Source organism: Salvelinus sp. IW2-2015, linkage group LG14 (genome assembly GCF_002910315.2).
Source record: "Salvelinus sp. IW2-2015 linkage group LG14, ASM291031v2, whole genome shotgun sequence".
NCBI lineage: Eukaryota > Metazoa > Chordata > Actinopteri > Salmoniformes > Salmonidae > Salvelinus > Salvelinus sp. IW2-2015.
The window spans coordinates 7,783,971-7,802,465 of record NC_036854.1 but is presented as its reverse complement, the minus strand read 5'-3'; the positions used below and the strand labels follow the sequence as shown (position 1 = coordinate 7,802,465).

The window sequence follows — 18,495 nt, the reverse complement described above, 5'->3', positions numbered from 1 at the left end:
TAGAAGCTGTTCAGTATCCTGTTTGTCCCAGACTTGGTGCACTGGTACCGCTTGCCATGCGGTAGCAGAGAGAACAGTGTATGGATTGGGTGGCTGGAGTCTTTGACAATGTTATGGGCCTTCCTCTGACAAAACACCCCCTATCAAAATGGCTGCAGTAAAATGCATTGAGATTCACACAAACTTACCCAGGCCCACATTTAAGATGGTCTACAATGTGGAAGCTGACAAATTGCCTTTAAATAGCTGTGAAATAGCGGGCAAAGTGCCCTATTCAATGCATGATCATCGAGCAGAATAACCATAGCAACCATCGTGTACTTAGATCTAGGTTTAAATCCACAATATAGGCCCCCTGAGAAATATTTAACTGATGATGAAGACAGAAACATATACAGTGCCTTCAGAATGTAGTTATACCCCTTGACTTATTCGACATGTTGTTGTGTTACAGCCTGAATTCAAAATGGACTCAATTATATAAAAATCTCACCCATCTACACACAAGAACCCACAATGACAAAGTGAAAACATGTTTTTGAAATGTTTGTTCACTGATTGAAAATGAAATACCAAAATATCTCATTTAAATAAGTATTCGCACCCCTGAGTCAATACATCTTAGAATCACCTTTGGCAGCGACTACAGTAGTGAGTCTTTCTGGGTAAGTCTCTAAGTGTTTTGCACACCTGGATTGCACAATATTTGCATATTATTCTTTTTTTTWAATTGTTCAAGCTCTGATAAATGGATAGTTGATCATTGCTAGCCAGCCATTTTCAAGCCGATGGAAGTAAAAACTCTAAATAACCCACTCGAGAACATTTAATGTCATCTTGGTAAGCAACTCCAGTGCCCACAGTGCAATGTCACCTTGGACTAACCAGGTGAAAGCTATGACACTCAATTAGGAAGGGGTTCTTAATGTTTTGTACACATTTGGCCTTGTGTTTTAGGTTATTGTCCTGGTGAAAGGTGAATTTGTCTCCCAGTGTCTGGTAAAAAGCAGACTGAACCAGGTTCTCCTCTAGGATTTTGCCTGTGCTTAGCTCCATTCCGTTTCTTTTTATTATAAAAAACTCCCTAGTCCTTGCCGATGGGAAGAATACCCATAACATGATGCAGCCACCACCATGCTTGAAAATGTGAAGAGTGGTACTCAGTGATGTGTTGTGTTGGATTTGCCACAAACATAACACTTTGTACTCACGGCATAAAGTTGATTTCTTTGCCAATTTTTGGGCAGTTTTACTTTAGTGCCTTGCTGCTAACAGGATGCATGTTTTGGAATATTTTTTTTCTGTACAGGCTTCCTTCTTTTCACTTTGTCAATTAGGTTACTACTGTGGAGTAACTACAATGTTGTTGATCCATCCTCAATTTTGTCCTATCACAGCCATTAAAATCTGTAACTGTTTTAAAGTCACCATTGGCCTCACAGTGAAATCCCTGAGCGGTTTCCTTCCTCACCGGCAACTGTGGGGGGTTCTAAGCTGACCTATGGAATTGTTTTAAGATGGTCATACTACGGACCATATAGCTATTTGATGTAGATTTGTAGAACCCCTTTAGGTATAAAAAAAAATAGCCAATAGAAACACATTGAATAACACAATAATAAATGGCAAAAAGGACTGTAACAACATAAAGCATAAGAAACAAGGTGTTGAAGTGTCTGTCCTATTTCTAGGAGATATATATATATATATATATTTGTTTTTACACATATTTAGTGCAAAACTGCCTTCCTTCTTCCATTGTTTAAAAGAAAAAACGTTACCAGTTACCCTCAGATGATTCCTGTGACATTTATGGGGGTCATAGAGAGAAACGAAGAACACCTTCATGTTCGTGAGAATCTCCCCTTTCCACAGTGGGGTCACATTAGTTTGTAGCCAAAACAGTTTGGACGCTACAAACAGAAGTCGACACGTCAACGGTACAAACTTCAGACGAGTCTCCTGACACTTGCGGGGGTGGTCGAGGAGACCACCGTCATGTTTGTGAGAGTCTCATCTTTCCACAAAGAGTTTGGAGGTTACAGACGTTTTTGTGAAAGGACCAAACGCCGCTTTACCTCTGCCACCTTTCACCGCAGATGCAGAAGTGCGACGTCGTTGGATGCTGTGGATTGAGACGCATACAATGCAAAAAAACGAAACAGTATCTCTGGCTTAAATTGCGTCAATCGACTCTAGGGGGTTAAACACTCTTATTGCACACAGAGTGAGTCCATGTAACTTATTATGTGACTTGTTAAGCACATTTGTATCCTGAACTGATGTAGGCTCGCCATAACCAAGGGGTTGAATACTTCTTGACTCAAGACATTTCTGCTTTTCATMTTTAAATCATTTGTAAACATTTTTAAAAACATAATTCCACTTTGACATTATGGGGTACTGTGCGTAGGCCAGTGACCACAAATATATAAATGTAATCAATATTAAATTCAGGCTGTAACACAACAAAATGTGGAAAAAGTCAAGGAGTGTGAATACTTTCTGAAGTCACTGTGGGTACAAAGCTGTAACTTTACTCCAACTCTCCTTATAGGAAGATTTTTTTTATTTTATATTTTTGGTTTATAAAGTAAAAAATTTGTGTTGTGAGCTGGGAGCAGTAAGATACTTTCTGAACTTGTCCATTTAAGGCTAATACAAAAATCGCCACCATATGAATACCACTAGAAAATGTTTGGTTATGTAGGTTTTGTAAAGAGGTTTTTGAAAACACACTCTAAACACTCACATTCATTTAAGTGTAAAATTGATTATATATATTTTCAAAGCATATTTAGAATCATCTTAGCCTTTTCAATTATTTATTTTGTCTAATGTTACTTTAACTTTAGTTTCCAGTAACAACCATTTTGTCCATGTCATTTTCAACACCTGTGCCTACTACAGCAAAGCTCCATCCACATTTGACTTCCTGTTAATCAGAGCCTTCCCAGCATGCTTTGCTATTGTACTCACCGGTCACCCTTTTGTTTGCGGTTCTTCTGGGGCGTGGCCTTCCCTTTGGGTCTCCTCTCGCTGCCCGCGCACGGTCCCCCGCCCGGCCCCGTCACCCGCAGGCACTCCAGGCCCTTGGAGGACTTCTTAAAGGTGAACTCCACCTGCTCGCCCTCCTTCAGGCTGCGGAAGCCCTCCATCACCAGCTTACTCTGTGGTGGAAAGAATAAACAGACCACCCCTTTAAAAATGCTCCCCTTTAACCATAGAATTTGAATGACCGAAAATCGCCTTTTAAAAGATAATGAACTATAACCATGTAATTACATTTAGACCCAGACAACCCCTTTAAAAAAACGCTGCACTTTTACAACGAATGATTTTTGGACTGGCATAAAGGTATGCCTTATTCAGAGCAAACCTTCAGAATGTCAATTTAGTATTTCATTCCTGTCATAGCCGTTAAATGTCTTACAAAAAAATGTTATTCAATCGGAAAATCAGTAGCTTTTATTTTTTACGATTAGACAAATCGTAACCAAACGTAACAGAGGGAACCAAACATACCCACACAGCATGACATGCTTTAATACAGTTGAAAGAGTGTGAGAGTAAGCCAACAGTATGCAGGCCTATAAAGAGCTACTCAAACAAGCTTGCTGCCAAACAACATAGATGGAGGGAATGAAGAGAGAGAGAGAGAGAGAGAGAGAGAGAGAGAGAGAGAGAGAGAGAGAGAGAGAGAGAACAGAAGACACAAGGGAAGAATAAGAATGGAGAGAGTCAAACAATAGAGAGAATATGAAAATGGAGGAAGGAGAGAGAGAGAACAGTACAAAGAGAAAAGTGAAGACATGTAAGAGAGAAATGTGGACATTTGAGTGACAGAAAGAAGAGAGAAGGCTGAATTATTGTATACCCAGAATACAGTCCGGTAGAAAGGATACTGTTTAGGTTAGATTTACTAAGTCATTTACAACAGTGCAAATGTCGCATTTGTTTCTCTACGGTGAACAACATACAAATATGTAAGACTAAGGAAAAACAAGAGTGTAATAACGGTAAGAATAAATGTACGAGTCTGAGTAAGATAAGAGTATGAATAAACCATGAGGGTTAATTAATGAAAAACAAATTCTGTGTTTCTCAAAAATATAATAGGTAGAATGCAATTGCTTTCGTAAATCTGGCACAATATATTAGTCTTTTTTTATGAACCTTTCATACCAATGTTATTAATTAAACATTACCCTTGGAAACAAATAAAAAAGAATGGGGGAAATGAAAGATGCATTGCAGTCAGTACCATTTTTTTTTTTTAAAGGCGTACATTTTTTATATACGGATTTAAAGGTATTTATTTGCTATAAAAAAAAAAAAATCTATACACACAAAACATTGTTTTATGCTCGTATAATGCTATTTTATTACTCTATAATCAACTTTTCCCGTTAGAATTAAGATAGTCAAAACAAAGCTATTTAAAGATGCTTCAATATATTCATGAATTAAATCCTGCACACCCTGAACCTTTCTAAATGTAAAGTGTGATATGTACAGAAGAATCAACATCAATTAATTCACTACATACAGACAGACAGACAGTACCAGTCAAAGGTTTGAACACAACTACTCATTCCATAGTTTTTATATAGTTTTTATATTTTCTACATTGTACAATATTAGTGAAGACATCACAACTATGAAATAACACATGCGGAATCATGTAGTAACCAAAAAAATTGTATTCTTCAAATAGCCACCCTTTGCCTTGATGACAGCTTTGCACACTCTTGGCATATTCTACAATGTAGAAAATAGTAAAAAATWAAGAAAACCCCTTGAATGAGTAGCTGTTCTAAAACGTTTGACCGGTAGTGTATATTTTGTATTTGTGATTCTTCAAAGTAGCCACCCTTTGCCTTGATGACAGCTTTGCACACTCTTGGCATTCTGTCAACCAGCTTCACGAGGTAGTCACCTGGAATGCATTTCAATTAACAGTTGTGCCTTGTTAAATTGACACACAGTCACATGCTGACCACACCGACGCGAGCGGTGTGGTCAGCATGTGAGTGTGTGTGTAAAATACCCTCCTCTCAAGTGTCCTGGCGGGTGTCTTGCCTGGTTTCATTTTACACACAGAGGTCAGGAGGGCACGGTCAGAAAGAGAATGAGAAAGCATGAGAGGGTTTTCATCAAGGATCTCTCTGTACTTTGCTCCGTTCATCTTTCCCTCGATCCTGACTAGTCTCCCAGTCACCGCCTCTGAAAAACATCCCCACAGCATGATGCTGCCATCACCATGCTTCACCGTAGGGATGGTGCCAGGTTTCCTCCAGATGTGACGCTTGGCATTCAGGCCAAAGAGTTCAATCTTGGTTTCATCAGACCAGAGAATGTGTGTGTGTGTCTGTGTGTGTATGCGTGAGTGAGTGCATGTGTGCTAAGGTGCAGAGAATCAGAGCAGGTGGTCAGTCCAGTTCAAGCGCAGTGGTCTAAGGCACTGCATCTCAGTGCTAGACGTGTCACTACAGACACCCTGGTTCGAATCCAGGCTGTATCACAACCGGCCGTGATTGGGAGTCCCATAGGGCGGCGCACAATTGGCCCGGCGTCGTCCCGGTTTGGCTGGTGTAGGCCGTCATTGTGAATAAGAATTTGTTCTTAACTGACCTACCTAGTTAAATAAAGGTTAAATAAATAAATAAATATATATATATATATATGAGAAAAAAATATCTCATCCTCCGATACTGTCTACCCAATGGTAAGGGAGAGAACTGCTTGTAGCTGGGGTGTGTGGGGTCCATGATGATGCTGTGGCCTTCCTCAGGCATCATTTTGAGTAGATGTCCTGGATGGGCGGGAGCACGGTCCCAGTGATGTACTCGGCCATCTTCATCACCCGCTGGACGCCCTTGCGGTTGTGGACGGTGCAATTCCCGTGACTGGCCGCGATGAAACCGGGCAGGATGATCTCGACGCAGCGGTAGTATTTGGAGAGGACCCAGGGTGGCATGGCGAATTTCTTCAGCCGCCTTAGGAAGTAGAGACGCTGTTGCACCCTCTTGACAAGAGTGGTGATGTTGTTGCTCTATGTGACAAGTCCTCCGTGATGTGGACGCCGAGGAACTTAAAACTTGTGACTCCCTCTACTGCAGTCCCTTCGATGTGGATCGGGGCATGTTCAATCAGAGACTGATATTTCCGTCATATTACACAGACCCACAAAGAATTTGAAAACAAATCCAATTTTGATAAACTCCCGTATGTATTAGGTGAAACACCCGTGTGCCATCACAGCAGCGAGATTTGTGACCAGTTGCCACAAGAAAAGAGCAACCAGTGAAGCACAAACAGCTTTGTAAATTCAATTCAAAAGGGCTTTCCCATGCCAATAAAGCCCTTTGAATTGAATGAGAGAGAGGGAGAGAGTAGTGAAGAGAGAGAGAGAGAAAGCGAGAGAGAGAGAAAGCGAGAGAGAGAGAAAAAGCGAGAGAGAGAGAAAGCGAGAGAGAGCGAGAAAGCGAGAGAGAGCGAGAAAGCGAGAGAGAGCGAGAAAGCGAGAAAGCAAGAGAGCGAGAGAGAGAGAGAGGACAGAACAGAGAGTTTAAAGTTGTATTGTCAGGTACAGGGAAATAAATGCCTTTCTTGCAAGTTCTTTCCCAACAATTTATTTTTTATTTTATTTAACTAGGCAAGTCAGTTAAGCACAAATTCCTATTTACAATGACGTCCTACCAAAAGGCAAAGGCCTCCTGCGGGGACATGGGCTGGGATAAAAAATAAAAATATAGGACAAAACACACATCACAACAAGCTACAGTTGAATCGGAAGTTTACATACACCTTAGCCAAATACATGTAAACTCAGTTTTCCACAATTTCTGATATTTAATCCTAGTAAAAATTCCCTGTTTTAGGTCAGTTAAGATCACCACTTTATTTTAAGAATGTGAAATATCAGAATAATAGTAGAGAGAATGATTTATTTCAGCTTTTATTTCTTTCATCACATTCCCAGTGGGTCAGAAGTTTACATACACTCAATTAGTATTTGGTAGCATTGCCTTTAAATTGTTTAACTTGAGTCAAACGTTTTGTGTAGCCTTCCACAAGCTTCCCACAATAAGTTGGTTGAATTTTGGGCCATTCCTCCTGACAGCTGGTGTAAGTGAGTCAGGTTTGTAGGCCTCCTTGCTCACACACGCTTTTTCAGTTCTGCCCACACATTTTCTATAGGATTGAGGTCAGGGCTTTGTGATGGCCACTCTAATACCTTGACTTTGTTGTCCTTAAGCCATTTTTACACAACTTTGGAAGTATGCTTGGGGTCATTGTCCATTTGGAAGACCCATTTGCGACCAAGCTTTAACTTCCTGACTGATGTCTTGAGATATTGCTTCAATATATCCACATCATTTTCATTCCTCATGATGCCATTTACTTTGTGAAGTGCACCAGTCCCTCCTGCAGCAAAGCACAACATGATGATGCCACCCCCGTGCTTCACGGTTGGGATGGTGTTCTTTGGCTTGCAAGCCTCCCCCTTTTTCCTCCTAACATAACGATGGTCATTATGGCCAAACAGTTCTATTTTGTTTCATCAGACCAGAGGAAATTTATCCAAAAAGTACGATCTTTGTCCCCATCTGCAGTTGCAAACTGTAGTCTTGCTTTTTATGGCGGTTTTGGAGCAGTGGCTTCTTCCTTGCTGAGCGCCCTTTCAGGTTATGTCGATATAGGACTCGTTTTACTGTGGATATTGATACTTTTGTACCTGTTTCCAGCATCTGGAAACAGATCAGAGGGGGTTTGATCAGAGGGAGTTTCCAGCATCTTCACAAGGTCCTTTGCTGTTGTTCTGGGATTGATTTGCACTTTTCGCACCAAAGTACGTTCATCTCGAGGAGACAGAACAAGTCTCCTTGCTGAGCGGTATGATGGCTACGTGGTCCCATGGAGTTTATACTTGCGTACTATTGTTTGTACAGATGAATGTGGTACCTTCAGGCATTTGGAAATTGCTCTTAAAGATGAACCAGACTTGTGGAGATCTACACATTTTCTTCTGAGGTCGTGGCTTTTTTCTTTTGATTTTCCCATGATGTCAAGCAAAGAGGCAGTGAGTTGAAATACATCCACAGGTACACCTCCAATTGACTCAAATGATGTCAATTAGCCTATCAGAAGCTTCTAAAGCCATGACATAATTTTCTGGCATTTTCTAAGCTGTTTAAAGGCACAGTCAACTTAGTGTATGTAAACTTCTGACCCACTGGAATTGTGATACAGTGAATTATAAGTGAAATAATATGTCTGTAAAAGTAGATGTCCTAACCAATTTGCCAAAACTATAGTTTGTTAACAAGAAATTTGTGGAGTGTTTGAAAAATGAGTTTGAATGACTCCAACCTAAGTGTATGTAAACTTCCGACTTCAACTGTAGATACTGTGTGTATAGGACTAGGCATCAATATATATGATAAACAGAGTAGCAGTGCAGGCATACTGGAGTGGTAGGGGTAGATACTGTGTGTATAGGACTAGGCATCAAGATATATGATAAACAGAGTAGCAGTGTAGGGATACTGGAGTGGTAGGGGTAGATACTGAGTGTATAGGACTAGGCCATCAAGATATATGATAAACAGAGTAGCAGTGTAGGGATACTGGAGTGGTAGGGGTAGATACTGAGTGTATAGGACTAGGCATCAAAGATATATGATAAACAGAGTAGCAGTGTAGGGATACTGGAGTGGTAGGGGTAGATACTGAGTGTAATAGGACTAGGCATCAAGATATATGATAAACAGAGTAGCAGTGTAGGGATACTGGAGTGGTAGGGGTAGATACTAGTGTATAGGACTAGGCATCAATATATGATAAACAGAGTAGCAGTGAGGATACTGGAGTGGTAGGGGTATGATACTGAGTGTATAGGACTAGGCATCAAGATATATGATAAACAGAGTAGCAGTGCAGGGATACTGGAGTGGTAGGGGTAGATACTGAGTGTATAGGACTCGGCATCAAGATATATGATAAACAAAGAGAACAGTCTATGGCTTGGGTGGCTGGAGTCTTTAACAATTTTCCGGGCCTTCATTTCACACCGCCTGATATGGAGGTCCTSGATGGCAGGGAGCTCGGCCCAGGTGATGTACTGGGCTGTCCGCACCACCCTCTATAGTTCCATGCGAGTGAGGGCGGTGCAGTTGCCATACCAAGTGATGCAGCCAGTCAAGATGCTCTCAATGATGCAGCTGTAGAACTTTTTGGGGATTTGAGGGCCCATGACAAATCTTTTCAACCTTCTTAGGGGGAAGAGGTGCTGTCGCACCTTCTTCACAACTGTGTGCGTTGTGGGTAGACCATTTTAAGTCCTTAGTGATTTGGACACCGAGGAAGTTGAAGCTGTTGACCCGCTCTACTACAGCCCTGTCAATGTGGATGGGGGCGTGCTCACCTCCATTTCCTATAGTCCACGATCAGCTCCTTAGTCTTATTGACGTTGAGGGAGAGGTTGTTGTCCTGGCACCACACTGCCAGGTCACTGGCCTCCACCCTATAGGCTGTCTCATTGTCGCTGGTGATCAGGGAGTACAGTAGGGGACTAAGCACACATCCCTGAGGGGACCCCTTGTTAAGGGCCTGCATGGCGGAAGTTACGTTGCCAACCCTCAAGACCTGGGTTCGGCCCGTCAGGAAGTCCAGGATCCAGCTGCAGAGGGAGGTGTTTAGTCCCAGGGTCTGAAGCTTGATGAAGAACTTGGAGGGGACTATGGTGTTGAATGCTGGGCTATAATCAATGAACAGCATTCTGACATCGGTATACCTCTCATTTAGGTGGGTGAGGGCAGTGTGGAATGCAATTGAGATCGCATCATCTGTGGATAAGTTGGGGCGGTAATAGTTGAGTGAGAGAGAAAGAGAGAGAGCGAGAGAGAGAGAGAGAGAGAGAACAAAATGGAGGAGTTGCCTGGGACAGGGTGGTGGTGTGCACGAGAGGGAGAAGGGGAGGGTGTGAGCCCATGGAAATGCCGCCAGCGCATTCTATTCAGCTCCAATGGAGGAGCAACTCCTGACCAGGCCCAGGAAGGACGAGGAGCGATCTGGAACAAAACCCCCATTTGATTAGGAGCTCCGCAGGTCAGCTCCAGAAATCCCTGGGTCAGGGGCAGAAACCCCCCTCCCCCCACAGAGAGAGGACCCACTGACAGGGAGGGAGGCAGAGAGCACACCAGCCAACCAATCCCCCACACTCCTCCCAATTGCCTGTCTGTCCTGAGAACAACCCGTGTAATATAGCCAGCTCCACATTCAAATGAAATCGTCCTCTTCTTCCCTCCACTAACTTTGTTCTGTAAAAGAGATTGTGTTCTCTGCCAACATACCTGGTAAAAGAATGATGAAAAAAATAGATCAACACTAAAATCACTCTGCAACAGATCATACACATACTGATAAACACACTCAGACCAAATCCTGATTATTTGTAGGTGTTTGTGCTTATTATGCTTATAAGCCTACGTTCAGAATGTGTGTGTGTGTGTGTGTGTGTGTGTGTGTGTGTGAACTGAGATGGAGGCAGCAATCAATGAACCCAGTGGCCTGGATCAAAATAGCCTTTCCTCTTCATCATCCTCCAAACCATCGTCATCACCAGTCACAGCAATCGATCCAGGAAGTGGAACGAGAGAAGAGGATATGAAGACCTCCTGCTCCTCTTGTCTCACCATGGTGACGCATGGCTGTGTGAGTGTTCATCATTGGATGGAGCTACTGGTCGGTGCGCAGCAGCATAGTGGAAGCAGTGTGTGTGTGTGTGTGTGTGTGTGTGTGTGTGTGTGTGTGTGTGTGTGTGTGTGTGTGTGTGTGTGTGTGTGTGTGTGTGGTGTGTGGTGTGTGTAGGGGTGGTGGAGGAGGGCTAGGAGCAGAAGGGGATGGGGATGGGTGACGACATTAAGTAGCTTTTTACACACAGGAAATGCTAAGTGGACAAAGCTGGCCCCGATCGTCACAGATGGATATGACCCAACAGGATGCATATAAACCAAAGAAGAAGAGGGGGGGGGAAAACACCAGAGCGAACCACCAACAAAGCCAAAAGCTCACTGCACTGACACCCCTCGCCCTCCTCCGCACGTTTTCATTACAGCCCCTAACCCCTGACCTCTACCCAACCCCCCATCAAACAATAAAGAGTGTTCCCGTTTCCCCTCTGCCCAAACTAACAACAGCCCTGATTATGGACCGGACAAATGTTTGATCAGAGGGGGTTGGTGGGCACTAGATCATTCTGCTAAGGGTTTATCGAAAGGAAGGAAATTAACCTAGGTTAGGTGGCTGAGGAGAAAGAACACAGTAGTAGTAGTAGTGGGGCGAAAATCTGAATTCACTTCATTGAAAATGGGAGACATAAAATAACAGCAAAAAGCAATGGTCAGCATTGAAAATAGAGTTGCATTTGTTTTGGCTTCTCAATTGTCATGTAAATCGCCCACTGTTCAAAAACTGCAAAACTAATGGATGGAGCAGGAGAAATAGAAGCCTTAACACCACTGAAAAAAAACATGTTTTTTTTTGTTTCTCACTTCTAACAAAAGCAAACACGAGCGTGATAAAGCCCACTGCTAGGTTGTGTGTATTGTAGCATGCAACAGAAAATGTTTTGCAATAGAAAATTAAAATGAGTGTTTCATATTGGACAAGTCCAGGTAGTCGTTCTGTGTTTCAGTCAGTTTTCTTCGATGCGGTGCCTAATGAACATGACCCTGATCTAAACGTGTCTACAAATCAAATTTAATTCAAGTGGCATTTCAATTCAGAATCATGCTAAATGTCAATCTAAAGATATATCTGTAATAGTAAAGGAATACAATTACACCAATTAAATGTGGTTTTATACATTGTTTGTCGCTAAAAGGTTGCTCTTCCATAACGATTCGCCGGCCTGGCTACCTTGTGTACGTACATATACAAACTGCAGTTCAGATATTTCTAAACCGTATTCTTCAAAAAATAAAAAAGTATTGCTAACATGGTACCTGTAGCTCTCCTTTAAATTAAGACAATATTTTGTTTCATTGACTACACTTTGTCTTCGTAAAACAGAGCTCAATGCCATCGGTATATAAACTAAGATGGATCAATGTTCACAATTAAACTTGGAAGTAACCAGAATTAAACCTACTGCTGGATTCATAAAACAGACTTTAGACCAGGGGTGTCAAACTAATTTTGCCGGGGGGGGGGGGGTCACATTCGTTCCTCAACGAAGTCCGGAGGGCCACACTGAAATTGTTTACTATTTCCTTACCATCAAAATTAGGTTTTAGAAAAAAGTTCCCTATTGTCAAATGAAGTTTCAGACCAACTATTGAACATTTACTGGTTTGATCTTTCTACACACAATTATACAAGTTGTGGATTATGTTTTATATTAACCATTAATTATCTTATAATTTGTTTCCATATTTTTCCTATTTCTACAAAAAGAAACAAGTCTGCCTTATTTCCTCCAGATGAGTTGAGATCATAATCATAAAGACTTGTGGTCAATGCTTGCTAAATGCTAGCTAAATACTAGCTAAATGCTAGGTAAATACTAGTTAAATGCGAGGTAAATATTAGCTAAATGCTAGGTAAATACTAGGTAGATACTAGCTAAATGCTAGGTGAATGCTAGTGAAATGTTAGCTAAATGCTAATTTGGTTGCATTAAAACAGCATTTCGTACTCAGGTTCAACAACAAGTAAATATAGGATCAAAACTCATTAGAAATACATACTACTAATAACTTTTATCATAATTTTATCCTGTAAACAAACGACAGGCATTAAAAACATGGGGAAATGTCACAAACAAGATCCACAGGCTACTGTGTTGCTATTTGCTAACTAAGGTAACTAACAGTTTGTTGTGCCACTTTCTTTCCATTAAAAAATGTATCAACAAAAACAACCAACAGTAAAAAAAAACTAGAATAATTTAAACATTGAGGGAAATGCAACTTGACAATAACAAATCAACCAAGAGTTTTTGATCCAGGGTCTTAGGTCYTTGAGAACAAAGGGTCTTTCATACTGTCTAAATAAAAGCTGAAATAAAACAGACCTTATCTAGAAGCAAATAAACTGAACAAGTAAAACAATTTTTTCCCCCCTGAAATAAAACACTTAACTTCATACAACTTCACAGAAACACACAAAACAGTTACATAAAAAATGCATTCAAATCAACCAAGCTTCTTCAGAAGCAATGCCAAAACCAAACCCGTTGTTGCTCTAGACAATACCAAGAAAACAGATCACCCACCAAAAGTGGAATCAGTCTATTCTACAACACAATCTACCTTTCAAATGACCAATCACATTCCCCATATATGGACGGGAAGTCACATGACCGCTCCACTTTCTTCTTCTGCAGTTTTTAAGCATTGAAGTAAAGACGGGGAGGTGGGTCTGTGGCAGGGACTGGGCAGGGGTAGGGCTTGCATGCCAAATGGAGACACAGGCCAGAGGTTCATCTCAATGGCCTCTCGAGTGGCGCAGCGGTCTAAGGCACTGCATCGCGGTCTAAGGCACTGCATCGCCTTGGACCGCTGCGCCACTCGGGAGGCCATTGACATCAACCTCTGGCCTGTGAGGCATCACTATAGACCTGGGTTTGTACCCGGGATGTATCACAACCGGCCTCGATCGGGAGTCCCATAGGGCAGCGCACAATTGGCCCAGCATCGTCCGGGATAGGGGAGGGTTTGGCTAGGGGGGCTTTAAAGTAGGCCGTCATTGTAAATAAGACTTTGTTCTTAACTTGCCTAGTTAAATAAAGTTTCAATAAAAATACATTTAAAAATAAATCTCACTAGGGGCCCACTTTAACACACAACACACACATGCATGCATACACACAAAACCAAAAATCTCCAAGTGCTCAGATATTATTACGGAGTGGACCTGCTGGCAAGAACAGAAAAAAGCAACTGAAAAAATACATCCACTCGTGCAAACAAACAAACAAACAACAACCACACACAACACACACACACACACACACACACACCAACACACACACACACACACACACACACACACACACACACACACACACACACACACACACACACACACACACACACACACACACACACACACACACACACACACACACACACACACACACACACTTGGAGGTTTCTGATGGAGGGATAGGGCCAGTGCAGCAGTACACAATGTTAATGTTTTTCAGACCACAAGCAGAGGAGACAGCGCAACATCATCTTTTAAAGACGTTCTTCCAACAAACACATCCACATCCACCCCACATCCACCCCCATGACAAACACACACACACACACACACACACACACACACACACACACACACACACACACACACACACACACACACACACACACACACACACACACACACACACACACACACACACACACACACACACACACACACACACACACACACCAGGTACAAAAGAGACTTGTGGGTAAATAGCAATGGGTTGATTGATGTGCCAGCTAAACATCCAAGCGAGAAAATATGAACACACACACACACAGAATAGTCCTACATTTAATCTCCAAAAGAGGAAATTCATTAATGTAATTCATCATAAATCATCACTGGTGAAATAAACAAACAAACGGAATACAAATGTGTCATAGTGCGGGTGCGACGCTGACACAAGGTAGTAGTAGTGGTCATTTGGAGAAGCACGCACACACACACACACTGGAAGTGATCGGACGGGAACCCCCCTGATGTCTGGCCCCCTCGGGAAGATTTCTCTGGGGTCAAGATGGGACCAGCTCATTATTTCTTTCTTTCTCCCTCTTTTTTCTCTCTGTCCCTCTACATACTCGGTCTCCTTCGTTTATACCTCTCCCTCTCTTTTTTGTATCTTTCCTTATCTCAAGCGCTTTATCGCTCATTCTTTTCAAACATACTCTCTTTTGTTCCTCTCTCTCTTTTCCCTTCTGTACCTATCTTTCTTCTTCTCTACCTCTCTACACCTCCTCTCACTTTCCTTCCTTTTCTACCTCTTTATATCCTCTTTCTCTCTCTCCTTGCCTCTTTCTTATTCTCTACCTCTAACTCTCTACCTCCTCTCTACTACTCTATCGCTCTCCCTCCCTACCTCCCTCTTCTAATCTAATTCCCCATCACTAATTTATCCCTCTTCTAATCTACTTCCCCATCACAAATGTATTTCCTACCACTCTCCTGTTTTCTTTTTCCCCACCCCTCCGTCCCTCTCCCCACTCTTCCTTCCCTTGCCCGCTCCCTCATTTGCTTCTCCAAACCCCTCCTCTTTCCCTCTCACTACCTTTCTTACTCCTGTCCTCCCAATCGCCTCTCTTCCTCCATTCTCTCTTTCCCTGTCCTCTCTCTTCTTTCCTAACCTCCCTCTTTAGTCTCTAGCTCTCATTTATTTTCTCTCTCTCTCTTTCTCCTCCCCTCCCCCTCCCCCTCTCATTATCTCAAGAATTCCTGCATGCATAGAAAATTATCACACATTGTCACAAACTGGAGCCCAATCTGAAGCTTGCACTCAAAATGCTCATTTTTCTCTGGGACAAAATGTGTCTTTATCTTTGGAGAAAATGTTTACAAATGGTACAATCTTCCCAAGCAGCGAGCAACAGAAATACCCCATAACAGGAAAGTAAGTATGTGTGCGTGTGTCAGCTCTCCAACCTTTGAGGCTACGTCATATAACTCATCAGGCATGTCTGCAACTGAAAAGCAAGCATACCGGGCCCCCCAATCAACCCAACCACAAGGTTACATTCCAAATTTAGATAGGTTTTTATGCATTCAAACGAAAAATTGTCCCATCAATAAACTTTTCAGTAATATAGTTGTTTTGTGCACTGATCACAGTGAGGTAGGGGGCCTGTTCTGGACCGTGCACATCTGCGAGGCGCCTTCAGCTTGCATGAATGGCTTGCATGAAATTGTGCTTTATTCCTTGAGTGATAACCTGTGTTGTACATTGTGTTTTKCTGGAATAAAAGTAAGCTACCGGAGACCCAACTTATCTGACTATACCTGCTAAACAGGGCTTATAATATAGTTTACTTTGATTGTTCAGGTTCACCATCACCAACAGTTTTGGTAGTTTTGCTTTAAACAAATCRGTGTATATGGTCATTTTTAGATATACAGGGTAAAGTTGATCATTTCATAATGAGCAATCCCTTTTGTGAGGCGCACTGCGTGGCCGAAGCAAGAGGAGTAAGGAAGATCTCTACGTAAACATTTCCAAATGGTCAAAATCAAATGATAGGGTGAAATCCAAAGTTGTGCTATATATTCATTGGCTATGTCATAGCTACATTTGTACAAATATAAATATTGATATATTGATATATATATTGATTGATACTAGTCAAACACTTAATCTGCAAAAGTGACAAGTTCATTTGTGGGTGATGGTTATTTCAGAACCAAATTGGGGAGACAAAAAACAGGCTACATTGCACCCCCTAATCTGATAGTGGGAGATGCCTCTCTTTATGGCTCAGCTCAGGCGCCTACATTGTACATACACATAATTTACATTTGAAAGACTACACTGTCATCATCACCAACATCATTACAGTAGTTATTCCCACATTATGAATGAGCACGTGTATTCCTCTAAATTGAAAATCAGACACATTTATAAGAAAAGCATGTATTATTATTCTCATTATCAGCGTTATAACGATTGCTATTACTATGAGACCATGCACATTTCTAACAAAAGACAATAGAATTCTGCAGGATGTAGCATCCGTATAAACACAACGATTGGTATTGCTATCTTGTGAATATAAGTAGCCCATTCTTCGAAAATCATGAACGTTTATAAGAAATGGCTCAATAGAATTCTGTAGGGGTTTAATCAACATTATAACAATCGTTATTATTATCTCATGAACGTGTGTATTCCTCTACATTMAGATCATGAAAGTTTTAAAGAAATGTCTACATCTAAATCTGTACCATAGAGATACAAGAGCCTATAATGCATAGGCCTATTAATAGCCCAATGATGTTCTATTTACTTCTGTGCTCAGGCCCAGGCTAAGAAACTGCACGCCAGACAATGTTTATTTGACTTCAGCAGGGCTCTCTAAGCACACATCTTTGGCAAGGAGGAAGCTCGCAAGGCTAAAGTAGGTACATCTGACGTATCCACTAATGAATASGATAGATTCGAAATTCTCGACCTATTCTACTCATTTGGATTTCCTCTGCAAAGGAAAATATAGTACACTGCATGAACTGTCTTCTACTGCTGCAAGTTATGTCTTTCGGTTGTTTCTTAACATACATGTTCTCTGCTGAAATATCAACAGGACACACGAACACACAGTACACGAAAAGAAAATACTATATGCCAGCATGGAGCTCTAATCATTTGAATATTATTAGGGAGACAATAGAAATAATTGATCATTGAACCAATAACTTAACCAGTATGCAAATAGTGAAATACATCTTAAGACTTGGGAGTTCCTTTTTCATAGCATATTTTGCTGCCATGTGAAAAGGGTAGTGATGATGGGAGTAGCCAACAACAACAACAACAAGGAAACGTGTTCACCCAAATTCCCCACGAGACCTCAATGGTGGCAGCTACAGCTGCAGCATAGCAGCTTAAAGCTGCGCAATTCATCACTGTAAACTCTCTTGTTACTCACTCGTGTTTGACAGATGTTTTCAAGACTTCGGGTTGGGGCCGTGCTAGGCGCCTACATCTTTGAACCAGAATGTTCTCTCCCAGTTCAATAAAATAACTTCCCGTGAGACCACAATAGCAGCACCTCCACCGCRAAACCGTGTGGGAAAATAAGATGGTGAAAATGACTACTCCCTTCTGGGTTCTCCTCGAGTCTTTAAAAGCGACTTTATTGGACCGTAAAAAAAACGCTATTTAACGGCAACAGAATCAGCTGAAAATATGGCTAGGTTATTAGAATATGAACTCTACACACCCAAATGATCTATGTTATAACTATCGACGAAGCAATTGTACGAGTACTCAAATGACAGCGTTTTGCACTTACTGTCAACAAAAACAAACACGTTGTTTCTAGACTGAGTGTGATGTTTCTTTCTGTTCCATTCTATTTATATTTTCTTGTAGGCTACTTACTCAAAGTATTTGAGCACGTTTTCCGATATGGTGGGCCATCAACCATAATCTCCCTGTCCACGAGGCAATAGAAAAACGACAAACTGTCATACTAGTGGTGTTCTCCCTCCACGAAGTTCAAGGGGAAGTGAACGAGGGAACGTGTCACTTTAAGGAAACCCACAGCATGTTTTGCCATATACATGCTAGGGAAACGTCATGATGATTCAAAGTAACACACTTGAACTACCAATCATGAAGGGATACAAATGTTGCAACCAACACTGGCCAAAGAATGTGTCACTATTTCGCATTAACACGTGTCGTTATTGCCACGCATGGACACAGGTTAATAAAACGAATTTGTAGAATTAAAATCCAGTAAT

At 41.6% G+C, this 18,495-nt stretch overlaps 1 protein-coding gene across 3 annotated transcripts in view; it reads right to left on the bottom strand.

Annotated features, from left to right (window-relative positions):
- Window positions 1-18,495, bottom strand: part of LOC111972536 (protein lin-28 homolog B-like) — a 44,226-nt gene that overhangs the window by 24,447 nt on the left and 1,284 nt on the right. For all 3 annotated transcript variants that reach the window (XM_023999541.2, XM_070446487.1, XM_023999539.2), the window contains exon 3: window positions 2,980-3,170. In XM_023999541.2, the coding sequence (XP_023855309.1) occupies window positions 2,980-3,170 (191 nt within the window). The remainder of the gene's footprint in view (window positions 1-2,979; window positions 3,171-18,495) is intronic.